We start from the raw sequence: 27,855 nt of genomic DNA, 5'->3' as shown, positions 1-27,855 counted from the left end.
ATCTCAGCCTACAGGAGAAACGAGTCTCCCTCCTTGAGAGTTATTCGTCAAGCCTGACCTGATTAGAAGGTCTAAGGAATATAGAGGTGATAACCCATATGTAAAAATAGTTGCTTGGATATGTGTAACAGTTTAAGATTATGGGCAATGAAGAAGAAAACAGATAAATGACTGGCTAGGAGATGTGGACATTTTGCTGGAGGCTTGAGGCTCGCTTCTGGAGGACCTTGACCTCACTTGAGTGCCAGACATCGCAGGGGGAAGCCGCGCTCCGTTTGAGCTCCCGCCAGAAGGGAACCCCTAGTGATATATCTCTAAGAGAAGAGAAGTGTGCAGACGTACCAGCTGTGGAATCGAGCTGGGAACGTTGTGGTCTCAAGTCCGGGTCGACGAGCAGATATTAAATCGCCCAGAAGCATTATTGTGGGCCGTGGGAGCGCCCTGACCAAGCCTCGTCAGAGGAAAAGCGCCCTCGACCAGTTAATCTGTGGTAAGCACGATATACGCCAGTTCATAGTGATTGCATTGTAGTTGGTCGTGTGCCCAGCGACAGTAGCGATGTTTATTTATAAGTTAGACATGTTTTAATAAGGCAGAAGGCCTGAAATAGGAGAGTGAAGAGGGAGGAACACGGAGCGACGTCCGTCCTCTCTGAGCGCTGGCGGACGACTGAGGGAGCCTGGCTCCGGATGGAGGAAGACCCTCCCAGCGAGTGAGGGCCGCCACCAGGCGAGGTGGAGTATGGACCCGCCCAAAACGGGGGAGTCCACTCTCACTGTATGTAGAGAACAGATAGAGGTTTGAGGCAAACATATTGTGTGAATATTTTTTGTTTATGTGTTAAAGGGGAACATTTTATTGGAGTGTCGATGGGTTGCAGGTTTGTCTTTGGGGAAGAAGTTGCTGAGAACTTCGAAGCCAGCAGATGAAGTAGCTGATGAGACTCCAAGGTAGTGGAGCAGAGGACCTCGAGCTGTGAGGAGAAGCAGCAGTGAAGAGGAGTGTCACGTGCTTCTGTAGAGGTGGTGAAGCACCATAGTTACTCGAGGAAACTTCATGGTGTAGCAGCCAAGAGAGCTGTGGAGGAGCCTAGCAGAAGGGTGAAGCACCGTAGTTGCTCAAGGAAACTTCATGATAGCAGCCTGGAGGAGCTGCAGAGGATCCTGGTAGTGAAGCCCGGAAGAACCTAAGGATATTAGGGTTGTGAACTTCCAGAGGTGGAAGGGGAAGTTCTGGTGGATTACTAGTAGGGAGTTGATAGTGTTTGGTTGTCATTAGCGTGCAAGACGCAGTGAGAGGTGAGTGACTGTTGGCATTCTTATGTCAAGGAATTTTTTATACTGAAGTATCAATGAACATTTATACTGGTATATGTTATTGCATTCAAATGCTGATTTTCTATATATACATTATCTTGCTGATAGTGCAACAGTGTATGTAGGCTTGACCAACTTGAGGAGGTTAATGGTATCAGGTGGCGAACCAGGAAGTAGGATACCACTTGATAAGCTGATAATAGAGTTCTGATGGTATTGGAGTGCAACCTGATTGTGATATTATAGAGTATAGGATTCATTATTATTATATGTGTGTATGTATCGTGTATGTGCTTTGTTCAGTAAATGTGTCACAATTTGCTGGTGTTTGCCCTTGTCCTAGTGAGGCTTCCCAGGAGGTAGTAAAGAAGGAGAGAGAGAGAGAGAAAGAACCATGAACCACTGCTGTGGACAGGGTAGGAGGTAATACTAGTAAGTCATAGGGGGATTGAGGAGATCATATCTCATAAGGAGAGAGTGGGGAGTCACAGCGGCTCGAGTGGGTGTGTGCACGTGACGACGAGGCTAAGTGTTGGAGCCGCATCCCCTGAACGTGTGACGTTGAGCCCCTCTCCAAGAGCCAGAAGCGCCAAGGGTGATCTCCTAGTATAAGCACTCTACCGAGTTGTGGGTTGGGTTGTCCGTAGAGGAGGATCAACGACGACTACACCAACCAACCCACAGTCTATAATAAAATTGGGGGCCTGTGTCCGGGAGAGTGAACTGACACACCCACACCCTGTCCAAGAGTGGATTTGTACACCCTTGCTGAAATAGATAAACTGTGTGACCGCAGGTGTATATTCTCTCTTGGGAAGACTCACAGGACAAAGATGGATAAGGTGCAAGCATTTGTGGAGTCAGGCAAGCCTGAGGACTTGGAAGGTTGCACGAGGGATCAATTGAAACAAATAGCAGAAAAATGTGGCATCAGGTTGAAAGCATCTAAATTAGCTGGGATGAAGGATGAGATCCTGAGGCAGTTGAGAGCCAGAAGTGAAGCGGCAGAGCAAGGAGCCCAAAAAGGAGCTGAAAGTGGAAAGGAGGATGATGGGCAGGATGAAGTGAGATCCCAGGGATCGAGTAGGAGCAGCAAGAGTAGCCGCAGTAGTAGGAGTAGCCGGAATAGGAGCTTGGAGAGATTCCAGTTAGAGCTCCAGATGCAGCAACAACGAGAGGACAAGGAGAGACAGTTCCAGCTGGAAAAGATGAAATTGGAACTCCAGATGAAAAATGAAGCCGAGAAAACCAAACTGGAAGTAGAAAAAGAGAAAACCAGAATAAGAGAACTGGAGTTGGAACAAGAGAAAGAAAAAGAGAAAGCAAGACTAGAGGTCGAAAAAGAAAAAGCCCAGGTCGAAAAAGAAAAAGAGAGAACAAAACAAATGCAGATAGAAGCGAATAGAACCTTGGCTGAACAAAGGATTGAACATGGGTTGCCAGAGAGCACCACCCAGGTATCACACCCACCAGATGTTAGGGTTAGGGAGAAGGACATTCCCTTGTTTGTTCCCGAAGAGGCAGAGAGCTTTTTCGAGCATTTTGAGAAAGTAGCCAGTATCAAGGAGTGGCCACAGGAGGAATGGGCCCAGCTGGTCCAGTTAAGATTGACCGGTGCAGCCAGGGAGGCGTACACCCAATTGTCACTGGAAGAGTGCCAGGATTACGCCACAGTAAAGAGCAGCATATTGCGCTCGTTTCAGTTAACCTCAGAGGCTTATAGGAAGCGCTTCAGAGAAATGATCAAAGTTGGAGCATGTACGTTTGCTGAGACAGCAAGAGATCTGGAAAGACGATTCCAGAAGTGGATTGAGGCTGCTGGAGTTGGATCTTATGCTGACCTGAAGCAACTGATGGTCATGGAGAAGTTCTTGGAGATGATGCATCCCGAAACAAAGTTCAAGATCCAAGAAGCAGGGATAATGGAGGTGAAAGATGCCGCAGATAGGGCGGATATGATTACTGAAGCATACAATAGCTTGAGGGAGAACAGAGTGAGAAGCGAGGCGAGACGCAGCAATGGCAGACCCAATGGAGTCTGGGGAGGAAGAAATTATGAGAGACCCAGAGGAGTCTGGGGTGAGAAAAATTTTGATAAATGGGCAGATAAAAGTAAGTACCCTAAAACTCAGAAGAGTAGGTCGCGCACTTCATCTGAAAGTGAGGATGGAGGAGCTAAACGAGAAACTGATCGTTATCCAGGAAATCAAGAGTCCAGTAAAGCTCCACAGAGTACGAGTAGTACGTCTGGCCCGAGGAAGTCCAATACGAGTGGGCAGAGTCAGAGCTACTTTGGTACATATAGAAGAGATTTTTCCCAGATGAGATGTTACAATTGTAACGGATTAGGTCACGTGATGCGAGATTGTAGACAGGGCAAGAGAGTTGTGACCCTGGCCATGTGTGACCCCGGAAGTAAATATACTAATGTGTTCCGAGACAAACCACAGAGAGCGAACTTAGTGAACGAGAGGTATAGGCCGTTCATGAGCAAAGGTTGGATCAGTGTAGGAGGCCAACCTGAGGTAGAAGTTGGTATCTTAAGAGATACCGGAGCTAATCAGAGCTTGATTACGAGAAGCCTGATTGGGAATGATCGACGGTTAGCTGGCAGTGGGAAGATGAAAGTATATGGGTTATTGTCTGAGAGTGACATGCCCGTTTGTACTGTCCAGCTAAGGTCGGAATATGTGTCGGCAGAGGTGATGTTGGGAGTGTGCCCCGACATACCTATTCCAGGAGTCCAAGTGATCCTGGGAAATGACTTGTGTGGGACAAAGGTGTTGACAAGAGTCATGGCGGAGACTGTGCCAGAGGAGAGCCCAGAAGGCCACGGCACGGTTGGGACACCTGAGAGTGTGAACCTGACTGACATCCGAGAAGATGAGTCAGGAGACCGCCAAGCCATTGAATACCCTGTCTCGGTAGTGATGAAGGCAGAGGTGGCCGACAAGGAAGACGCTGAAGAAGATGAGACAGTGTCGATTCAGCCGGTGGAAGATATCGACGTAGATATAGCGTGGCTGTTTGATGAAGGGCCAGCCCAGGAAAATGAAGTCTCGGTGAGGTCAAAAGTGAGGATGACCCAGCCGAAGAAGAATACTGTGAAGGGAGTTGACCTGAAGAGAGCCCAGACTGCTGTAATTAAGGGTCGGAAGGTGAATGCAACTGTGCTGAGTAGGAATGAGGAAAGATGTGGACAGACTGAGGACGAGAGTAGAGCGTCAAGTGGTCCACGAGCACAGAGGCATCTGGATAGTAGAGTTAAGTTGTTTGAGATGTCAAGAGTTGACATGTTCCACAGGAAACGTGAAGAAAAGAGAGTGAAGAAGAGTAATAGCCGAGAAAATGAAAGGAGAAGAGACAGTATGTGTGGAGAGATGCTTACGAGCACTCTGGGAGAGGCAAGGCGACGTGTACGGTCGAGTGCTGTTGGATGTAATACAGTGCCCGAAGAAACTTTTAGGGAACGAAGAAGAGTTGAAGGAGAAGAAATGGAGTTGTATAGAGGTGAAAAGTGGGGGAAGAGGAAGATGATACAAGCATGGAGGAATAGAAGAAAGCCAAGGACTCGATGGGAGTCGAACAGGATAAGGTCTCAGATAAATGAGGAGACGAAAGGGAGGATCGTCGGTGAAGACCAGGGAGTGAAGTATGATGACAGGAGACGAAAGTATAATGGCAGTAGATGGAAGTGTGAAGACGACAGAGGAGGTACAGACAGCAGATGTCTGACTCTGGACGTGAAGAGAAGAAGACGAGGAAACGGAGGGTGGAGACAATAAGTAGAGTGGACCGATGGAGTGCAGGCGTCCAGGGAGGACAGCCTAGCTAAGAGGTGTCAGAGAAGTCAAATCGTTTATGAGAAGATCATGTTTCTGGAGAGTTGTGAGCCGGATGTTGCAAGGTGCAACGAATTATTTGTAGACTCCTAAGAGGGTATATGGGGTGAAGAACGAGACAGCGTAGTGGCGGATGTATTATCCCGAGCTTTGCCACTGGAATAACTCTCAAAAATAAGGGGAGGGGAGTGTTATGATCTCAGCCTACAGGAGAAACGAGTCTCCCTCCTTGAGAGTTATTCGTCAAGCCTGACCTGATTAGAAGGTCTAAGGAATATAGAGGTGATAACCCATATGTAAAAATAGTTGCTTGGATATGTGTAACAGTTTAAGATTATGGGCAATGAAGAAGAAAACAGATAAATGACTGGCTAGGAGATGTGGACATTTTGCTGGAGGCTTGAGGCTCGCTTCTGGAGGACCTTGACCTCACTTGAGTGCCAGACATCGCAGGGGGAAGCCGCGCTCCGTTTGAGCTCCCGCCAGAAGGGAACCCCTAGTGATATATCTCTAAGAGAAGAGAAGTGTGCAGACGTACCAGCTGTGGAATCGAGCTGGGAACGTTGTGGTCTCAAGTCCGGGTCGACGAGCAGATATTAAATCGCCCAGAAGCATTATTGTGGGCCGTGGGAGCGCCCTGACCAAGCCTCGTCAGAGGAAAAGCGCCCTCGACCAGTTAATCTGTGGTAAGCACGATATACGCCAGTTCATAGTGATTGCATTGTAGTTGGTCGTGTGCCCAGCGACAGTAGCGATGTTTATTTATAAGTTAGACATGTTTTAATAAGGCAGAAGGCCTGAAATAGGAGAGTGAAGAGGGAGGAACACGGAGCGACGTCCGTCCTCTCTGAGCGCTGGCGGACGACTGAGGGAGCCTGGCTCCGGATGGAGGAAGACCCTCCCAGCGAGTGAGGGCCGCCACCAGGCGAGGTGGAGTATGGACCCGCCCAAAACGGGGGAGTCCACTCTCACTGTATGTAGAGAACAGATAGAGGTTTGAGGCAAACATATTGTGTGAATATTTTTTGTTTATGTGTTAAAGGGGAACATTTTATTGGAGTGTCGATGGGTTGCAGGTTTGTCTTTGGGGAAGAAGTTGCTGAGAACTTCGAAGCCAGCAGATGAAGTAGCTGATGAGACTCCAAGGTAGTGGAGCAGAGGACCTCGAGCTGTGAGGAGAAGCAGCAGTGAAGAGGAGTGTCACGTGCTTCTGTAGAGGTGGTGAAGCACCATAGTTACTCGAGGAAACTTCATGGTGTAGCAGCCAAGAGAGCTGTGGAGGAGCCTAGCAGAAGGGTGAAGCACCGTAGTTGCTCAAGGAAACTTCATGATAGCAGCCTGGAGGAGCTGCAGAGGATCCTGGTAGTGAAGCCCGGAAGAACCTAAGGATATTAGGGTTGTGAACTTCCAGAGGTGGAAGGGGAAGTTCTGGTGGATTACTAGTAGGGAGTTGATAGTGTTTGGTTGTCATTAGCGTGCAAGACGCAGTGAGAGGTGAGTGACTGTTGGCATTCTTATGTCAAGGAATTTTTTATACTGAAGTATCAATGAACATTTATACTGGTATATGTTATTGCATTCAAATGCTGATTTTCTATATATACATTATCTTGCTGATAGTGCAACAGTGTATGTAGGCTTGACCAACTTGAGGAGGTTAATGGTATCAGGTGGCGAACCAGGAAGTAGGATACCACTTGATAAGCTGATAATAGAGTTCTGATGGTATTGGAGTGCAACCTGATTGTGATATTATAGAGTATAGGATTCATTATTATTATATGTGTGTATGTATCGTGTATGTGCTTTGTTCAGTAAATGTGTCACAATTTGCTGGTGTTTGCCCTTGTCCTAGTGAGGCTTCCCAGGAGGTAGTAAAGAAGGAGAGAGAGAGAGAGAAAGAACCATGAACCACTGCTGTGGACAGGGTAGGAGGTAATACTAGTAAGTCATAGGGGGATTGAGGAGATCATATCTCATAAGGAGAGAGTGGGGAGTCACAGCGGCTCGAGTGGGTGTGTGCACGTGACGACGAGGCTAAGTGTTGGAGCCGCATCCCCTGAACGTGTGACGTTGAGCCCCTCTCCAAGAGCCAGAAGCGCCAAGGGTGATCTCCTAGTATAAGCACTCTACCGAGTTGTGGGTTGGGTTGTCCGTAGAGGAGGATCAACGACGACTACACCAACCAACCCACAGTCTATAATAAGACACTCACAATTCTCAATCGAGCTGCCACGCTCTCCCACATAGAGCTCCACGACTCCGGCCTCACTCAGCTCTCTGCTCTGCTCCAGGCTTCGTCTCAATGTCTGCGACACTGCTGTATCCAGGACTACTAAATAAATATGAAACTCACTAAACACTGTGTATCTAATCAACCCAACAACGTAACATAAATGTACGTTACAGTGTCAACAAAATTATTCGCTCACCCTCCGTCACTATGTGATGGAGTGCGAAAAGATACGTGAATTCAGAGACAATTCTATAACCAATGTTCCAACGATGTGTAAATATTTCATTCAAAATGATCTGCTACCAGAAATTTTAGCCAAATATCCCCAGTTAGCTAACTGTAGGTAGTAACTGAGTGATTGTAACCTATCCACCACTGCCCACTGGATGGGGGGGCGGTGTGCAGGACAAACATATCAATTGTGACACCAGCTCTCCACATATGTCAGTTGCTTAATTTAGAACCTGTACTTGAGGTCGATCTCCAACCCATTGTTGATGTGAGGACTTATACTGAATTTTGTAACTATCTCATCAAGATTGTAACTTGCTTAGCTAAATGAATTGTGGGGTTCAGTCCCTGAGTCCATTATAAATAAATAAATAAATGTTTATTTAGGTAAGGTACATACATACAAGAGATTTTACAAAGATTGATGGATTTATAGATAGAGCTTTTTCTCATCCTCATTTCGGACATAGACAAGAACACAACCTATAGCACTGTATCATCCTTTGCAGATGACACTAGGATCTTCATGAGAGTAGGCAACATAGAGGACACGGCGAACCTCCAGTCAGATGTAGATCAGGTCTTTCTATGGGCTACAGAAAATAATATGGTGTTTAACGAAGATAAGTTCCAGCTCATGCGCTATGGAAAAAATGAAAATATAAAAACGGAAACCACGTACAAAACTCAGGCAAATCATAACATAGAACGAAAAGGCAATGTAAAGGATCTGGGTGTACTCATGTCGGAAGACCTTACCTTTAAAGAACACAATAAAGTAGCCGTCACAACTGCAAGAAAAATGACAGGTTGGATAACAAGAACTTTTCACACTAGAGATGCTATACCGATGATGATACTTTTCAAAACGCTTGTGCTCTCTAGAGTGGAGTACTGCTGCACAATGACAGCACCTTTCAAAGCTGGAGAAATTGCTGACCTGGAGAGCGTGCAGAGATCCTTTACTGCTAGAATCCACTCAGTAAAACATCTAAACTATTGGGACCGACTAAAGAGCCTAAAACTGTACTCCCTTGAGCGCAGGCGGGAGAGGTACATAATAATTTACACGTGGAAAATATTAGAGAGGCTGGTCCCAAACCTGCACACAGAAATAACATCACATGAGACCAGAAGACATGGCAGGATGTGCAGAATACCCCCGTTGAAAAACAGAGGTGCAACTAGTACTCTGAGAGAGAACTCTATCAACATCAGAGGTCCGAGACTGTTCAACACGCTTCCACTACACATAAGGGGCATAACTGGCCGACCCCTCACAGTGTTCAAGAGAGAACTGGATAAGCACCTCCAAAGGATACCTGATCAACCAGGCTGTGACTCGTACGTCAGGCTGCGAGCAGCCGCGTCCAACAGCCTGGTTGATCAGTCCGGCAACCAGGAGGCCTGGTCGACGACCGGGCCGCGGGGACGCTAAGCCCCGGAAGCACCTCAAGGTAACCTCAAGGTAGCTAGTACATACAATGCCTAAAGCCACTATTACGCAAAGCGTTTCAGGCAGTTAAAACATTAATGATTAAAGCTTAATACTAATTGGGTATAAACACTAAAATGTGTTGAGAACAAATAAAAATAGAGATATAAGAGGGGGGAACATGGCTGAAAAAGCAGCACAAATACAATTAGGTCGACAAACATAGAAAAGTCAGTCAGTCAGGTGCTGTCACAGTGAGAGGTTGTGTAGCTGGAGCTCTGGAGTAACATTATTATTGCAATAATGGAAGGATTAGTTAATGATTTGGTGAGTTTGGTTGGAGCTCTGAGAGCAGAGATTGATTCCCTGCGGGAGGAGGTACGACGGCTGAGACTTCGAGAGGAGACCAGTGTTGACAAGACCTCATCGTGGAGAGTAGTGAAAGACAGGGGTCTTAAGAAGACCTTGACAAGGCCGCCTACAGACGCCCTAAGGACGGCAAATTCATTTGCCGTGTTGGAGGACGAGTGCTGTAGTGCGCCTGCAGCGAGGAAATCAGCGAGGAACGGCGGAGCGCAGGCCCCTCAGGCTGCTCAGAAAGTTAGGGCAGTACCGAAGCGAATTTTGGTTGTGGGAGATTCACAGGTGAGGTATTTAGACAGAACGTTTTGTGCCAGAGATAGGGGGAACAGATTAAGGGTTTGCTATCCGGGAGCTGGAATTGGTGATATTGTTGAAAACATGAATGATATTATGATGGGAAATGGGAACAAACCCATTATTTGTATTAGTGCAGGGGGTAATGATGTTGGGCGAGTTAGGAGTGAAGAACTAATACAGAGATTTAGGACAGCCATTGAATTGTTAGGAGCAAGGGAGGAATCCCGATCATATGTGGCATTCTTCCAAGAAAGGGAGTGGGAAATGCATGGATGTCAAGGGCACTTGGTGTCAATTGCCGGCTGGAAAGATATTGCAAATCAAATGCAATATCTTTCATAGACAACTGGGAACGCTTCTATGGAAGAAATGAAATGTATGCTCGTGATGGGGTGCATCTATCGAGGGCTGGGGTTGTTGCTGTTGCGAACTCGTTGGAACCAGTGATTAGAGGTGTTTGTTGGGTTTAAACTGTTAGTAGATAGTGGTATGGGAATTGATTTTGAGGAAGGAGGTAATAAAAGTATGTGTTCGTGGGAGAAAAGAATTGGCAAAATGATCAGGGAAAGAAAAGGGCCTCAAAATAACAATTCACTTAGGATATATTACACTAACAGTAGAAGTCTAAGAAATAAAATTAATGAATTAAATGCTCTTGTCTGCACAGAAAAAATAGATATTATTGCACTTACCGAAACGTGGATGAACGTAGAAAATAGAGAACTATTAGCTGAATATCAGATAAATGGATTTAAACTATTTCACACAGATATATATATTAGACGAGGAGGGGGAGTAGCCATATATGTTAGGGACAATTTGAAATGTAGTCTCAAAGAGGGAATCAAAACTGAGCCACACACAGAAACTATTTGGATAGAATTAAACGAAAAAGCAAATAATATTATAATAGGAGTTATATATAGGCCACCAAATTTAGACAGAATGGAAGCAAAGCATCTATGGAATGAAATATCTAGAGCATCAAGATCTAACAGTATTTATGTCATGGGTGACTTTAATTTTTGTGGAATAAACTGGGTGAACAAAACAGGGAATAGTGAAGCAGAAGATTTTCTAGAATTAATTGACGATTGCTTTCTTACGCAACACATTAAGGAACCAACGCGGGAAAATAATATTTTAGATTTAGTGTTAACTAACAGGGAAACACAAATTAATGACATCGAAATAGGTAGTGAGCTAGGGAACAGTGATCACAAAGTAATCAGATTTAGCATAGAATGGAATAGACCTGTAGGAGAAAATTCTGTTAAAGTGCCAGATTTTCGAAAAGCTGATTTTAAAAGCCTAAGAAATTTTTTGGGTCAAATAGATTGGAAACTCTTGGGTATGGGGTATGGGCCGGTCTTAGAGCGAGACATGAACCCAGCGATAGGTGACGTAAAAGGGGATTTCGATGTGGATTTAATATATAACTTTATTAAGAATATTCTAAACAAAGCACAGGAACGTAGTATACCATACAAATTGAATAGATCGAATACTAATGACCCAAAGTGGATAACAAATAATTTAAAGAACCTTATAGGTAAAAAGAGAGCTTGGTACAAAAGGATTAAGAATGGGGAAGTCAGTTTAGAACAGGAATTCATACAACTGGTTAGAAATGTTAAAAAAGAGATTAGGAAAGCAAAAAAGAAACTATGAAGTTCGCATAGCAGAGCAAGCAAAGTCAAATCCTAAAGGGTTTTTTCAGTTATATCGAACTAAGACTAGGGAAAGGATAGGTCCATTAAAATCTGAGACAGGTCAAATAACGGATAATGACAAGGAGATGAGTAGTATTTTTAACAAATATTTTATATCTGTATTTACTTTAAAGAAGAACTTAACAATATGCCTTCAGCCGAACAAGTCTATGTGGGTGGGGATGAGGACAGGTTGACTAGTTTAGCAGTTACCAGGGAGGATGTAATTAAACAATTAGAAAAACTAAAACCAAACAAATCCCCAGGGACGGATGAAGTGTTTGCCAGGGTGCTTAAAGAATGCAAAGAGGAGCTTTCTGAGCCACTGTCTACCATATTTAATAAATCAATAGAGTCAGGCAGAGTGCCAGAGTCATGGAAGGTAGCTAATGTGGTACCAATTTTTAAGAAAGGAGATAGATCACTTGCGTCAAACTATCGGCCAATTAGCCTAACGTCTATTGTGGGAAAGTTACTTGAATCAATAATTGCAAATACAATTCGTCTCCATCTTGAAAAACATAAATTAATAAATGAGTCGCAACATGGTTTTACAAATGGCCGTTCATGTTTAACAAATTAGCTAACTTTTTATTCCAGCATAGTTGAGGCAGTTGATAGTGGTAAGGATTGTGATGTTGTGTACCTTGACTTTAGCAAAGCTTTTGATACAGTGCCACATGAAAGACTAATTAAAAAAATAGAAGCTCATGGTATTGGGGGTGCTATATTAACTTGGATTAGGGCATGGCTATTCCAAAGGAAACAGAGAGTTAGTATAAATGGGGTTAAGTCAGAGTGGGAAAATGTTGTTAGTGGAGTACCTCAGGGCTCTGTCCTGGGACCTCTGTTGTTTATAATATATATAAATGATTTAGATTCAGGTTTGAGTAGCAACATTTGCAAATTTGCCGATGATACGAAAATCGGTAGGGAAATTAATTCGGAGGAGGACTCACTATCACTTCAAGTTGATCTAGATAGGGTTTTGAAATGGTCAAATGATTGGCAAATGCAGTTTAATGCTGATAAATGTAAAGTTCTGAGGCTAGGTAATGATGATAGAGTTACAAGATACGAGCTAGATGGTGTTGAGATTGCGAAGTCGGATTGCGAAAGGGATCTGGGAGTTATGATTAGTAAGAATTTAAAACAAAAGGATCAATGCATGAATGTTCGTAATAAGGCGAATAGGATACTGGGATTTATTAATCGAAGCGTTAGTAACAAGACACCTGGTGTGGTTCTCAAGCTATATCTTGCTCTAGTTAGGCCCCATTTAGATTATGCAGTTCAGTTTTGGTCGCCGTATTATAGAATGGATATAAATTCACTTGAACGTGTCCAGGGTAGGATGACAAGTTAATTCCCCAAATTAGAAATCTTTCATATGAAGAAAGATTAACAAAGCTTAAGTTGCATTCACTGGAAAGGCGAAGAGTTAGGGGTGAGATGATAGAGGTTTACAAGTGGATGAATGGACATAACAGGGGGGATATTATTAGGGTATTAAAAATATCAACACAAGACAGAACACGAAACAATGGGTATAAATTGGATAAGTTTAGATTTAGGAAAGACTTGGGTAAATACTGGTTCAGTAACAGGGTTGTTGATTTGTGGAACCAATTACCGCGTAACGTGCTAGAGGTGGGGTCCCTTGATTGTTTCAAGCGCGGGTTGGACAAGTATATGAGTGGGATTGGGTGGTTATAGATCGGAGCTGCCTCGTATGGGCCAATAGGCCTTCTGTAGTTACCTTTGTTCTTATGTTCTTAAACAGCGTTGTTTAAAAAAACAGACATGGGTTGACAATAGAGGGGTAAGGTAGGTTACAGGGAATTTATTAGGTAGTGCTTCATTTTTATCTTAAACTGGTTGAGAGAGGTAGTCTTTAACATGGTTGGGAAGGTCATTCCACATTCTGGGTCCCTTGATTTGTAAAGCATTTCTAGTTTGATTAAGTCGTACTCTTGGAATATCAAAACTGTATTTATTTCTGGTGTGGTGCTCATGGGTTCTGTTACAACCTTCAATGAAGCTTTTGAGGTCAGGATTGGCATTACAGTTCAGCGTTTTATATATATAAAATACACATGAGAGAATGTGCAGTGACTTAATATCTAACATATTCAGAGATTTGAGTAGGGGTACCGAGTGATGTCTGGGGCCAGAGTTGGATATTGTCCTAATAGCAGCTTTGTGTTGAGTAATTAAAGGACGTAAATGATTTTGGGTAGTAGAACCCCAAGCACAAATACCATAGTTGAGATATGGATAGACGAGGGAGTAATATAGAGAGTCACCAGGGCAGGGCGTGGTACATAATATCTGATCTTAGAAAGAATGTCAACAGTTTTTGAAGCTTTTTTTGATATCTTTAGAATGTGACCCTGGAAATTCAGTTTGTGATCAATGAGAATGCCAAGGAACTTGCCATCTAATTTGTTACAAATTTGGGTATTGTTTATTTTGAGATTTATTTGATTAGAGGATTTATTGCCAAACAGAATATAGAAAGTTTTGTCAATGTTAAGGGTGAGTTTGTTGGCAGTTAGCCAAAGATGGACTTTATTTAGCTCAGTATTTACTGTGGCATTTAGAGCAAGGGGGTCAGGACTGGAGTAAATGAAGGTTGTGTCGTCAGCAAAGCAAGCGTCCGTTATGTGCTTCTAACCCTTTCCACTACCACCCACAAGATGGGTATGGGGTGCATAATAAATGAACTAAACTAAAAAACTAAACTACCTTTAATACGTATTAGTATATACAAGTATAACTATCACATAATAAATGTAAAAGTTGTTTATCCAAAACTGGCAAAAGTCTTGTGTTTTGTGCGTTCGATCATGTTTGTGGGCATTCGGGTGTGGTGTGTTTACGCTGGCGGGCGGCGTCCTTACCAAGCCCGGATTATGTTCATCACATCACTAAACTTTATTTAATAACTATATGCCTGTTATGGAGAAGATTTTAACTGTTAATAACATTATATTGTCGTTTTAATATTGAACACGTACACATACGAAACGTCCAAAGCTGCTGTCCGAAATCGTAAAAATATTAGTATGCGATGTGGATATTATATAGACTAATTAACTTGCAGAAAACTTACAATAAAGTTACAAACAAACTTAAGTAAAATAGCCTCATGACAGATATGATAGCTAATATATATAACTAAGTAACTTACATAAAGGATACAAGAGTAAGTAACAAAAGTAAGTAACAAGGTATAAAAAAAATCATATTTTGCAACTGCTTTGAACGTACTCACACAAGCACACATACTATAAATTTTATTTCACACAATAATGTACATTATAGAATATATTAGGTGGGAGTATAAGCTTTAAAGTCCATTTATAGTGTAAAGTATTGGGTAAGTGGAAACCGGAGCCGCGCAGGTGAGTCAGGGGTTGGGAGGCGGGGAGCAGTCAGCTGGTGGTGTTTACTTGTGTCGTCGCCCAGTTTGAACTCCTTAGTCTCTGGCTGCCCTCACACCTGACCGTCTCCACCTTTACCCACTGTCGCGGTAATTATTACTCATATTGCGAGTCCTTTGTCTGATCTTGCTAGTTGTTATATATAGTGTGTTGATGTTACACCCCGCAAATAATGAGCCGTTGTTGTATATTTAATTATATCTTTTTGCTAACATGTTTCACATTTCTTACAAGAGTTACATTCTTTTACAGCCACTGGTACGCGTAGCGTTTCATTTTGCATAATATGTTGGCCTGGGTTCGTTGGCTATGCGCTTCTGTTCACCCAGCAGTGAATGGGTACCTGGTTGTTAAACGATTTGGCGGGTCGTATGCCAAGGAAAATTTGGATAAGGACCTGCCTGAAACGCTATGCATGCTAGTGGCTTTAAAAGAACGTAGGAACTGCTTGTATATAAATGAAACAAAACAATTCTAACATCTAGGTAGATTCTCAATATTGTCAAATTTGATGTCTTCAGTATAAACATTTGCTGTATAATCTGATTCATATTCTATAGAAATTCTAATTAACAATTAGATTAGGTTGAAAACTTTCTTTATGCACTTTTAGTTAATTTTTTAACAAATTATTGTAATGTGAGTATTTTCAGAAAGCACACATTCCTGACCCAACCACTTAGGCTGGACAGTGTAGCAACAGTTTTGTGTCATGCCAGTCGGCTTTCAATCCCCGACCGCCCAGGTGGTTGGGCACCAATCTTTCCCTCTATCCATTCCAACTCCTTATCCTGATTCCTTCCAAGTGCTATGCAGTATAGTTGTAATGGCTTATCACATTATCCTGCTAACTTCTTTCTCACATTCCTGGTGAGAGCTAACAGAGTTCTAATTAGCTCTGTACATACAGTTCATTTACTGTAAAGATAGAAAACCATACTGTGGAAAATTATAAGTATTCAAGTTGTGCTACAAGCTATGTAGTTGTGAAGGCTCCAATCTGAAAGCAGTACTTTGAGTGGCAAGAAGAGGCCTGTTTTGAAAGAATTCAAACATTGTGGTGATAAAAGAACTGCTGCCAGCATAGATGGTGACAATCGGTAATTAAGGAAATAATTTAATGATGCAGGACGGTGACAGTCTCGTAAGGCCAATTTAGTGAGGTAAGTTGGCCAGGACCACCCAATAATAGGGAAACTATTAAATGGCAGATAATACTGCTCAAGATTCAATAGTTGAAAAAAAAATTGTCATCCAACAGTGCCTCGGAGAACCAGTGGGGCAGCCACCCACAAGATACTAAACATTGCAGAATACACAGTACAGTATCTTGACTAAATGAGCTAGTTTGGGTTTCATAAATTTATTTGCTGGATACATAATATTAATGCAATGAACACAATAAGAATTGGTAAAATATCTTTAGGGGAGTCGCCCCATCCCTCAGCTGGGAGAGACTGGCCCAATTCATCATAAACACTGACGAACCAGTGAATTTTGCAAGCAGAATTAACTCGTATTAAATATAAAAAAATATATATATACTACGTATTTCAAAATAAGGCAATGAACACCTCTGTGCTGCATGGCTGAAATTGAAGTGCTCCCCCAAAAAATGTGTGCTTTGGTTTTGTTAAAATCTCTACCCTAAACATGTAAATGTAAAAAGAACTTAAAAAAAAATAATTTGGGTGTAGTGACGTGGAGAAGATGCGGCTGGACATCACCAGAACATGATCACCCATGCAGGAAGCTCCCGGAGACAGTCACGCAGGCGATTCCAAGACTTGCGAATTGCCACAAATATATTTTCATTTACTTTTTTTCAATGCATTTTCACTGCTCTCAATTATTTTTTTTTTTTTAGCATATCTGATGCACAATTGTGTCCTTTACAATTTGTACACAGTACAACGTTCATAATGTTCAAAGTAACTGTACTGTACTTGTCACTAATGTGTCCACAAAAGTTTTTCACAATATTACTTGTTCAGTATTCAATTTATTTAAAATGTGTACTCTCGCACTATTTAGTCGTACTGTATTAGACTCGGTACCTGTACTTCAAAAGGATAGTAAAAAATGGTCCATGGTACACAGCACGACTCTGCACTCTATGCACCAGATACAGATTTTTGCTTTGTTCCTTCGTTCTGTGTGCTTGCAAACAATGCACTCGCGTACACCTTTGGCTTTAATTCCTGTAGGTGGTATCTAGCCAAGCTTTTGAATTGTAAGGTAGTCTTGAAAAGCTCTAGGGATTCATCAATGACAATTGACCTGGTACAAAGTAATCACAAAATTTGTCTCGTATCACTGAATGCTTTTCCCCCACTTTCCAAAAGTCGATAATTTCATCATTTGTAATATTTTCAAAATGTGTGCACCGTAGAAATGTCGGAAACGTGTAGCATGACATGTACTTGTTGAACACTGGGCTTGAAACGGCACAGCCTTTGTTCCAATAATCCTGTATTACGTGTTTCACGGAATGTTTCATAAGCAGACAGAGCTAAGAGCACGTACAATTCAGCCACTGTGGTATCCTTCCAGTGTGTCATACGTGAATCGGGTGATAAACCACCAGCAATAAGTTGCAATGTTGGTTTTGTCAACAAGATGTTGCATGAATGGCTCGTCAAGATAAGCCATAAAATATTCACTTTCACTCGTATCTTCACCTGTATATGGGGAAAGGGGGTGCAACATCAGCATTATCAAATTGTGGTTTGTGGTACAAAATTATCATGATCCTCCCTCACGGAGTCACCAGTGCTCCTTGTACTGGCACCACCACCACCACTGGCATAGTAACACCACCATGGAAGCTGCTACAGAGCACCACTTGGTTTCCGAACCCCTTGGGGACGAGACCTGTCGGTTAACATGTAAGTTCGTATACGAGAAATGGAGGAAAGATATGAAAGTGTAAACAAATCTAGGGGGGAAAAAATACAGGTTCATAGCGTAAATGCGACCGTATTTTGCTTTTACTCGCCAATAATTGAAGTCCTGATCTGCTTATGTTGATGAAGCATAGTTATTTACATGGAAGAGGTGGTGGTGGATGTTGGTGTTGGGTTGACTGGGTGCGATCGATGAGTCAGGTGCAGGTGATGCAATGCGAGCTTTCTTGGAAGCATTGCAAAAGACTCTGTAATTGACATTTGTTTCATTCCCTTGGCTCTTGGTTTTTAAAAACTTCATATACAAATTGTACCGAGTCATCATGTCCTTAATTTCAAACTCCCTGTTACAAGTGTCCATAAATGCCAGAATTTCTTCAAATTTTTTTTATTTTTTTTCCATATTACATTTTTCCTTTAAAGTTTCTTCATCCTCTTCCTCTCCATCTTCTTCATTGCACTCGTCTGGGTTTTTTGCTGTACATACTAATTCTATAATTTCATCATCAGTCATGTTTCGATTGTTTGGGGCTTCATCAAAATCTATCCATCTATCTGTCATCTTCTATTGTTTCAGTTACCAGTTCTGCTGAGCTCGGGGACTTGACTCACAAGTCAAGCTTGGCCTCGGGCCGGGCTTGGGGAGTAGAACAACTCCCAAAACCCCATCAACCAGGTATCGACCAGGAATCAACCAGGGGGACTTAATCCCCTTGACATAGGCTAGGAGTTCCTCTCTTAATTTTTTCCTCTTGCTAACTTTCTTCACCGCAAATCCTTCAAAATCTGCCTAGTCATCTTCCTCAGGAAACAGACTTGACGTGGGCCAAAGTTTTTTTCCAACCATTTCTTAGTGTTGTCTGCTTTACCTCATCCCATGCACTAGCAATAGTCCAGATAGCTGACTTTATTGTGAAGACTTTATAAAAGTCCTTAAGTGTTCCAAGCTGATTATTAAGATGTCTGGCAAACGTCCTCTTGTAGTGGTGTTTAAGGTTCTTAATTATTCCTTGATCCATGGGTTGGATCACTGAAGTTGTATTGGGTGGCAAGAACGTTCCAATAATATTGCCATTTACAAGCTCATCACCTCGTGGATGCGTTGAACTGTTATCTAGCAGCAGCACAACTTTGCTTTTTGCAGGAGACCAACACTTTTCAGGTGGTGCTCCTTCACCTCGGGTACAAAGTTCTTATTAAACCACTCGACAAATATTACTCGAGACATCCACGCACTTGGCTGGTCATTAAAAATCACAGGGCCAAGTCATCACCTGGCTGACTTTAAAGCCCTGGGGTTTTTACTAATTCCAATCACAAGTAATTTTAATTTGTGCGTGCCAGCTGCATTTGCACAGCACAACAAAGAAATTATATTCTGTTTATAACCACCTGAAGGATCGTCCTCACCACTATGAGCCATTGTGTCTGTGGGAAGCATACGCCAGTACAAACCTGTCTCATCAGCATTATAAATTTGCTCTAGAGATAAATTTTCTTCCTGCACCATCTCCGCAAATTTACTTACATACTCATCAGCACCAACAATATCAGCAGATTGTCTTTCACCATGCACTTTAATGAACCTAATGCCATGATGGGTTTTAAAACTTCTGAGCCATCCATCACTGTGTACACACTTTTGAGTAATTTTCATTGCTTGGTGAAATTCACGCGCCTTTTCCACGAGCAGCCAGCCTGCCACTGGCTTCTTCGTCACTTCACGTCTCTGTTTGTACCACTCCCACACTGCGTTATCAACACTCTCCACCTTTGGTTTACTTACTACCTTTCTATTTTGTATTGCTTTATCACTTTCACTTCTAGAGAAATAGTAAAAAATGATAGGTTTAGCCTTAAGAAGATCAAACACGGTACTTTTACTAATGCCATATTCAGCGCACATGACACTTCTCGGGACACCACTCTCCACCTCCTTAATTATTTCAACTTTCTTCTCGAATGTCATCACTGACCTCTTTCTGTTACATAACCCGCTTGTAGATGCTTTCACTGACACAATGCGTGCATTTGGAGTTGACATGGTGCACGGATGTTCATTGATTGTGCTGATATGTAAAACAGTCACGGAATGAACACTCCAGTCGCGTGACAAATTCAAACAATGGGAACAATAGGCCGTGAGTCTGTGACGTCACAGGGTAGCAGGCGGCGCCCGACACGGTCAGTGAGCAAACTAAACCATCACCCACCCACTCGCCACCACGGGCCGGCACGACGCTTGGCTGACTGCTTCCTTACCCGAACTTGGTTCGTGTAACGTGACTCCCCAACCCCAATCGGGAAACTGGAAGTTTCGGATAATTAAAGTTTGTGAACCAAGTGGTGCTCTGTAACACTGTTTATTTACGCTACTTGCATCGACAGCAGCATCACTGAACCCAGAAAAAGATTAATTTATAGGATCACTTTCTTCAAAAATTGAAGATGACATGGGTGGTGTTAATAATGGTGAGGGCGATGGCCTGGGAGGCCGAAGCATGCCTGGCACTTGCCCTGTACTGGATACACTCGCTGTATCATGCTCATCTGTGCTGTATTAGTTGTATCGGATGCGTGTGGGTTTTTTTTTTTAGATCTAACTTTTGAGACCACTCATGGTCTCAGGGTTTGTAAGCACTGCTCTAGTAAATTATAATTAATTATTGCTCATTAATTATAATTACAAAACCATTCCAGTAGATTTCATTAAAATGTTAAATTTGACTCTACCAATGACTGCTGATTAGTCCACTAAAGATGTCCATAGCTTTTACATTGCTATCCAGGTGTGGTCTGCCCTTTTAAAATCTGTGACCCATGGTACTTTTTATATAAAAAAAAAACTTAGTACTGTACCTGTTAATTTCTAATTTAGTATGACAGCCTTCAATCCTTGTATACTTCACCTGAACCGATCTTGCCTGCATCTACCAGATATTTAAATTAATAGAGCACTTTTAAAGGCTCTTTAAAGGCTTTAGGCTCTTTTTCTCTCCTCTCCTAAATGTACAGTGGAACCCTCGGTTTTCAAATTTTTCAAATTTTCGAGCTCGATTTCTTTAAAATTTGACACGGTGTTCAAGGTTTGCCTCGCTTCTAGGGGTTGTCAATTTGTATGGGTCGCCCAAGCACGTGGCATGCCTCGGGTTTACCAGCGTCCCGCCTACTGACAATAGCGCCTGAATTCTTTGTGAAGAATTTCATTGTGCTCTTTTTGGTTTCTGAACATGAAAGTAATTATAATACTTCTATCACACCATGGATTCCAAGAAAGTCGGTGGTGAAGATCAACCTAAGAAAATAGTTTAGAATGATAGAGTAAAAGAGATCATTCATAGTGAATGAATGCGATGTCTCACTACGGATAAGTGTTAAAACGTAGGGTAAGAGCGTCTTTGACGGATTTTTTGGTAAGATAATAGAGCGGTGAGCCACGACCAGGTCTTGGTGGTATGCCTGCAAAACAAGAGTACTCCAGAAATGTCATAACTGCCTGATGTTATAATGGAAGGAGGACTCCCTTTCCAAACACTAACCTCTCTTCCTCACCATCTTCCATACGCCAACAAGGGTCCTCAATAAAGGTAGTATATACTTGTACATACTGTAGTACAAAATGAGTAGTATTGTGTATAAAATGTGTATTTAAGTTAATATTTTTGGGTGTGGAAGGGGTTAATTCAATTCCCATTATTTCTTATTGGAAAATTTGTTTCGGTTTTCAAATGTTTGGTTGTTTAACTATCCTGGGACCGGATTGAATTTGACTGTATATTCAAATTCAAATGTTTATTCGGGTAAAAATATATACATAGAAGACGAGTTACAAACATAATATTGGATTTATAGATAGAGCTAGTACATGCCATAATTAAAGCCACTAATATGCAAAGCGTTTCGGGCAATATGACAATGATTATCGGCACAAGCTTGTTGGGTCATTGTTACCCCACATTCTTGAAGTCGCTTCAAAGTTTGCTTCGTGCTAACATAAGGCAGAAGTCCCTTGCTCCTGTACTCCTTAGTGCAAAAAGTTATTGGAAGTATTGGTTATCATATTTTTGATACTGTACTATAGAAATTGCCAATATAGGATAGTTCACTTTTAGTTAGGAGTAATATTACTGAAGTGTGTAGAGGAGGACAAGCTATATTTTTAGTATAAACTCCATGCACAGGAGTTTGTTGTAAAACTATAATGATTTAATGATGTCAATTTGATTAATTTTTTCCAGGTTCAAAATGTCGTCGGTTGTGGTGCCAGCCCCTGATCGAGAAAATGTCAATGCCAATTTAGGAAAAAAGATGAAGCAACATCAGAGCCTCGCTGGGCCAAATAAATATGGTAGGCTAAGTTTTTCAATAGTGTTGACTGAAAATATTGTAGTTGTTCCGGGCACTGCATAGTTTCGATGCAGACTAAACTACAAATTGTTTTCTTGATGGTCTTAAAATGCTTCCTTCTTAGCAATAGCAATGTAATGTGTACAGCATACACTAGGGATTTTTTAATTCTAAGAATTTATAAATAATTGTTGGCCTCCTGGCAAAGTAATAAATATTTATTAACCAGACAATTGTGCTAATGCAACAAGTGTTCAATGTGACCATTGTCATTTTTGTTGTAGACTCGTAGGCATTAGGTAATGGTAGACTTAATAATACTTGGTTTTGCATTTAATTTGCTTTTTGAAATTTCATAGCAACTGTGTAGGCCAAATTTGTTGCAGGAAACCAGTGCCGTATAAATATTTGGTTAGTCGATTTCACAGCATCGGTTATTCTATTGACCATTGGGCTCCATACTGTACCTGGATTGTATCTGGATGGGGTTCTGGGAATTCTTGTATTCCACAAGCCCAGCCCAGGGCCAGGCTTGACTTGTTAGAGCATGGTCCAATAGGTTGTTGCTTATAGCACCCTGCAGGCCCACATCCTCTACAGCCCAGTTAGTCTGGCACTTCAATAAAACTACCCAGTTTTCTCTTGATTTCCACTTTTGTTCCGGCAATATTTCTTATACTCGCTGGGAGTATGTTGAACAGTGGATCTCTGATGTTTATACAGTGTTTTTTAATTGCCTGTCACCCCTGTCCTTCACTGGCTCTTCTGCATTTTTTCTCCACATCGTTCACTCCATGAGAAGATAAGAATAAAAGTAACTGCAGAAGGCTTATTGGCCCATACAAGGCGGCTCCTATTTATAACCACCCAATCACTCTTAAATGTCCAACCCACGCTTGAAACAATTGAGGGACCCCACCTCCACCACGTCGTGTGATAATTGGTTCCACAAATCGACAACCCTGTTGCCGAACCAGTATTTACCCAAATCTTTCCTAAATCTAAACTTGTCCACTTTATACCCCATTGTTTTGTGTTCTGTCTTGTGTTGATACTTTTAATACCCTATTAATATCCCCCTTTGTTAGATACATTCATCCTTTTGTACACCTCTATCATGTCACCCCTAACTCTTCACCTTTCCAGTGAATGTAATTTAAGCTTTGACAATCTTCCTTCATATGACTGGTTTCTAATTTGCGGGATTAACACTATCGCTCGCTTTGGACACCATTCACGTCCATATTTTTTTTTTTTTCTCTCTCTCTTTTTTTCTTTCTCTCTCTCTCTCTCTCTCTCTTTCCTTCCTTCCTCGAGTCCTAACCGTGGACAGGACTCGCATCCATTACAAAAATATTTGTATTAAAATCATTTTTTATCCGATCGACTACGGGATGGTTTCAAAATAAGCGCCTTTAGAGTGCGCACAATTTGATATCAAAATGAAAGATGTAACATGAAACTTTATCAGAACACTTGAAAGATTATCAATTTGGTTTTGGTCAAAAAAATTTAATATTTGTTAAAATTCTATTTATTGTGCTATTATTTTGGGACTAGTTTTAAAATGCGCGCCTTTACATTGCGAACAATTTGGTACCAAAATTAAAGACGTAACACAAAGATTTGTCGGAACACTGGAATGATATAAATAATTTTATGATGAGCTTCCAGAATTAAAATGTTAAAATTCCAGTTATTGCTCTATTATTATGGGACTAGTTTTAAAATACAATGGGGCCTCGACTTACGATGCTAATCCATTCCCAGAGACGGATCGTAGGTCGAAGCGATTTTTCCCATAAGAAATATAGGGAATTGAATTAATTTGTTCCCCACCCTCCAAAATATTAACATACAAATATATTTTATACTGAATACAATGTTTTTTCCAACTACAATACAGTACCAAAGTTTCTCTTACCTTTATGGAGGACTCTTGATGGTGTATGGAAGATCGTGGTAAGGGGGGGAGGAGGAGAGTTGTTACTGTTTGGAAGGGGAGTCCCCTTCCATTATCACATCAGGCAGTGATGTTTTCTCTGGGGTACTCTCTCTCCTACGTTTTGCCTGAATACCACTAGGACCTGGTTGTGGTTCAGTGTTTGGTTTATCTCGCTACAAATTTGTCAAGAGACATTCGTTTTTCCCTTCGTTTTAACATTTGTCTGTAATAATGCATTGGTGTCATTGAATAGGTTAACCCTTAAACTGCGCATGGCGTATATATACGCCCTGAGTAACATGTCCCATGGTGCGCATGGCGTATATATACGCCATAGGGTGCCAGGCCCGATTCAAATGGCCCGCGGCTACACGGGGTTCACAGTAGCTTCCTCAGGGCTCTTGTAAACAGATGCGATTTAAAAAAAAAATCATGGGCAATATTCTCAGGTGTGAGAGGCACAGTACTGTTGGAGCAACCAAGGCTGGCACACGCAGCATGAGCGAACAGCATTGCTGTTCAGCTTGTGACCACAGCATCGCTGAAAAATGTCATAATAAATATATAATTATTATTTAGCGATGACAATATTACAGATGACCCATGACTGTGATATAAATAACCAGGGTTGTGATAATAGCAGGATTTTTTAAATAATTAGCGCTGTGGGAGGAGTGATGCTGAGAGATGGAGGGAGACATCATCGTTTACTGACTGTGTGCCCCTTCCCTCTCAGCTCGTTGTCGCCGTGTGGGGGCTTAGTGGATGGCTGCCGAAGTGTGATGCTCCTTGGGACAGTCCTCTGTCCTTTTCTAGCCTTGTGCTCCTGCTGCCGTCCTCTCCAATTCTGCTGGGCATCTTTTCCTTTTCCTTCTGTTTCGTTTTTCTCCCCCCTCTTCTCCTATCTGCTTGCCGTTTCCTGCCGACCTTTTTCTCGTTCTGGTTCTTCCCTTGGACTTCTATTTTGACGCCCGGGTGCTTGAGGAGGCATACTCTTGCACCCGTAGAACTGTAGTACCAGACGTCGAGAGCGAGGGGAACCTTTTATTGTCAATCCCCCTTTCGTCACTGAACCCGATCTCGACGGACTGTCGGTTTCTTAAGGTGGCGTTTGTGGGGCGTATACTCACGACGCACCCCTGGGAGGCCCCGGCAAGATCGGCGATAGCTTCTTGTTGGGTGTCCTGCCTCTAATTGTGGCTCCATGGTGGGTGTGGGGGCACATTCGTGAATGAATTCTTCTTTTCGTAATGATGATAACCCCTGTTTCGGCTGCTTCTGGTGTACCTTCTCAGGCTCGTGGGGTGGGCGACCAAGCCCCCGAGTCGGTCCGTATTGGAAGACCGGGCTCTGTAGCCTCCGCTGCATTGCGCCCCGACCTTGCTCCTCCTTTGGCCTCTTGACTCCTTCCCCTGGCTCCCCTCCCTCCTCTGTGGTTGGGTCGAGCCCCAGGCCCCCAGTGGTGACTACCTCGTCCCCTGGCGTGGCTCCTTCTCTAGTTGTAACTACTGCACCTTTTAACCCCTCTCTCTCTGGGGGTGCTCACTGCCGTCCTCGTCACGGCCGCCCTCGCTCGATTCCTTCCAGTTTTGCTACCTATCGAGCCTTGTTTGGTCCCGCTTCGTGGGCCAAATATTTTGATCTCCCTCTTGATTCTGCGCCTCCTGACGATTTCTCCCTCCATCGACATCTCGTTGATTCCGTGGATGCCTCCATTACTTTCAACCCCACTCGTCTCGGTACACGTGTCGTTGCTGCTCCTTCTCAGGATGCTGCTTCCCGCTTGGCTGCCTTATCCTGCCTTGGCGAGACCCCTGTTCGGGTCTCGAAGAACGCTCAGTTGAATGCCAGTGTTGGCACTATTTTGCTCCCGCCCCATGTTGCGACCGGTGTTCGGGACCTGCGCGACTGCCACGACGATATTCGACATACCCTTGCTGCCCAGGGCCATTCTATTCTCCAGGTGGACACATTTACTCGTCCCCCTCGTGGTAGTCGCCGTCAACCCCTCCGGGTTGTGAAGATTACCTTTGATGGTAGGACCCTTCCACCCTCTGCCATTCTTGCTGGTGCCAGGTGCTCTGTCCAGGAGTACATTCCTTCTCCTCGGCTCTGCAACAAGTGCTGGAGGTTTGGGCATGGTGCCCTCCGCTGCTCCGGGACTGTCTCTCTCTGTCCTTTGTGTGGTGGCGAAGGTCACTCTAAGTCGGAGTGCACTTCTCCCCAGGCTCGTTGCCTCAACTGCGGTGAGGCCCATCCTACCTTCTCCCGTGCGTGTGTCCATTACAAGCTTGAGGCAGCCGTCCTCAACTTGAAGCACCGGGAGCGTTTATCTTTTCCCGAGGCGAGACGCCAGGTTCGCCGGCTCCCGCCTTATGCTAATATCTCTTATGCTCGCGTGTTGCGCTCTTCCTCTCCTCGTCCTTCCCGCCTTCCTCAGACTCACAACCGTTTCCGGGCCTTGGACCCTGATGCGCCCACTGCCCCCTCCTCTGTTCCTTTGGGTTCTCTCCCGAAGGATCCTCCTCCTGGTCCTCTGTCCGGGGTTCCCCTTCTTTCTACCCGGTCTGTCGTGTCTCCTGTGTCTTCTTCCTCGTCCCCCTCCGATCCTCCTTCCCATCCTCTTCCTCCATCTATCGGATCTCCCCACCGCCTGTCGGTGCGGGCGGATGTCTATCACTCTCCTAGCGGCCGTCGTGTGTGCTCTCGTTCGGCTTCTCCTGTTGAGACACTGGAATCCGTTGCCCGGTACGTAGTTGCTGGGACACCGGTCTCTTTAAGTCAGAAGCGTAAGCCTGGCTCCTCTCCTTCCTCTTCCCCGGCGGGTAAGAAGGCTTCGCTTTCTTCCTCAGCTCCTACGTCTGGTTCTGTTGCTCCTTCCCTTCCCGTTTCAGTGATTGCGCCCCCTGTTCCTGCTATGGAGGTTTCTTTGGCTCCTGCTTCCCTTTCGGTTGCTGCTCTTGCTGGGGTGCGCTCCCCTCTTTCTACTCCCCCTCTTCCTGCTGCTGTCCTTGACTGCTCCTCTCCGTTGTCTCCTCCTCTTCCTCCAGACCCCGCCCGCCCACCTCTGATCTGTTCTCCCGTTTCCTTCCCTCCGTCTTTGCTCAGTTTACCCATGCCCCCTAACCCTGACTTTGCTGACCCTGATCCCGACCCTGATATTCTTTAACGTGCTCTGTTGCTCTTTCGCCTTGGTTTCTTCCTTGTTCTCTGGTTTTGTCCTTTCTCTTCTCGTTGTCCATTCTTCAATGGAACGTTCGAGGTTATTACGCCAATTTCCTCGAACTCCTACTTCTGATTTCGCGGTTTTCGCCCCTTTGTGTCTGTCTCCAGGAGCCAATGCCTGATGCTCGTCCTGGTCGTTTTCGTGGCTATTCCTTTCTTTACCCCCCCCCCCAGCCATTGCTGGGGCTTCTAATTCTTCTGCTCTCTTGATTCGTGCCGATGTTCCCTTTGTTCCTTTACTTTTTCCTTCGCCTCTCCATTGTTCTGCTGCTCGTATCTTTGTGGGGAAATGGTACACAGTTTGTTCCATTTATCTCCCCCCGAGTGTCCCGCTCTCTCTTCCTGATTTGAAATACCTCCTTGCCGGAGCCTGTGCTCCTGCTAGGTGACTTCAATTGTCGTCATTCCCTTTGGGGTTGACGTTCTGACGAATACCCGGTGTCGCCTCCTTGAGCCGTTTCTCCTCTCTTCTTCCCTGTCTCTTCTGAATTCTGGTGAGCCCACTCATTTGGACTCTCGGACTCGCACCCTTTCTTGTCTTGATCTTTCTCTCT

At 43.5% G+C, this 27,855-nt stretch overlaps 3 protein-coding genes across 4 annotated transcripts in view; 2 read left to right on the top strand and 1 right to left on the bottom strand.

The window, feature by feature from the left end:
• On the top strand, positions 1–7,481 carry LOC138349987 (uncharacterized). Of its 2 annotated transcripts, none has more exons than XR_011221954.1 (2): positions 1–5,844; positions 6,235–7,481. XR_011221954.1 is itself a non-coding variant. In XM_069300000.1 (2 exons), the coding sequence occupies exon 2, from the start codon at positions 2,150–2,152 to the stop codon at positions 5,099–5,101; it is 2,952 nt and encodes a 983-aa protein (XP_069156101.1). In that variant the 5' UTR covers positions 1–490; positions 881–2,149; the 3' UTR covers positions 5,102–7,481. The 2 variants fall into 2 exon arrangements, 1 of the variants encoding a protein (XP_069156101.1); XM_069300000.1 differs by having other exon boundaries at positions 1–490; positions 881–7,481.
• A 7,352-nt stretch (positions 7,482–14,833) lies between these two features.
• The window catches only part of LOC123755710 (uncharacterized), a 78,345-nt gene continuing 65,323 nt past the window's right edge, over positions 14,834–27,855 (top strand). Inside the window, exons 1-2 of the mRNA XM_045738443.2 lie at positions 14,834–14,967; positions 22,023–22,132. Coding sequence (XP_045594399.1) covers positions 22,030–22,132 — 103 coding nt within the window. The 5' untranslated portion in view covers positions 14,834–14,967; positions 22,023–22,029. The remainder of the gene's footprint in view (positions 14,968–22,022; positions 22,133–27,855) is intronic.
• On the bottom strand, positions 18,588–19,828 carry LOC138350063 (jerky protein homolog). The gene is made up of 2 exons (XM_069300345.1): positions 19,240–19,828; positions 18,588–18,961 (listed from the first exon to the last, which is right to left on the bottom strand). The coding sequence occupies exons 1-2, from the start codon at positions 19,826–19,828 to the stop codon at positions 18,588–18,590; spliced, it is 963 nt and encodes a 320-aa protein (XP_069156446.1).

This window comes from Procambarus clarkii, chromosome 43, assembly GCF_040958095.1.
Source record: "Procambarus clarkii isolate CNS0578487 chromosome 43, FALCON_Pclarkii_2.0, whole genome shotgun sequence".
NCBI lineage: Eukaryota > Metazoa > Arthropoda > Malacostraca > Decapoda > Cambaridae > Procambarus > Procambarus clarkii.
Note: the sequence above shows the minus strand (reverse complement) of the source record. Positions and strands in the feature narration are given on the sequence as shown.

Bases quoted from the DNA above. Each gene is read 5' to 3' on its own strand.
- LOC138350063 (XM_069300345.1), bottom strand. From the start codon at position 19,828: ATGTCAACTCCAAATGCACGCATTGTGTCAGTGAAAGCATCTACAAGC. The intron at 18,962-19,239 runs GTTTGTACTGGC...TTTGTACCCGAG, and splicing joins TTATAATGCTGATGAGACAG to GTGAAGGAGCACCACCTGAA.
- LOC138349987 (XM_069300000.1), top strand. From the start codon at position 2,150: ATGGATAAGGTGCAAGCATTTGTGGAGTCAGGCAAGCCTGAGGACTTG.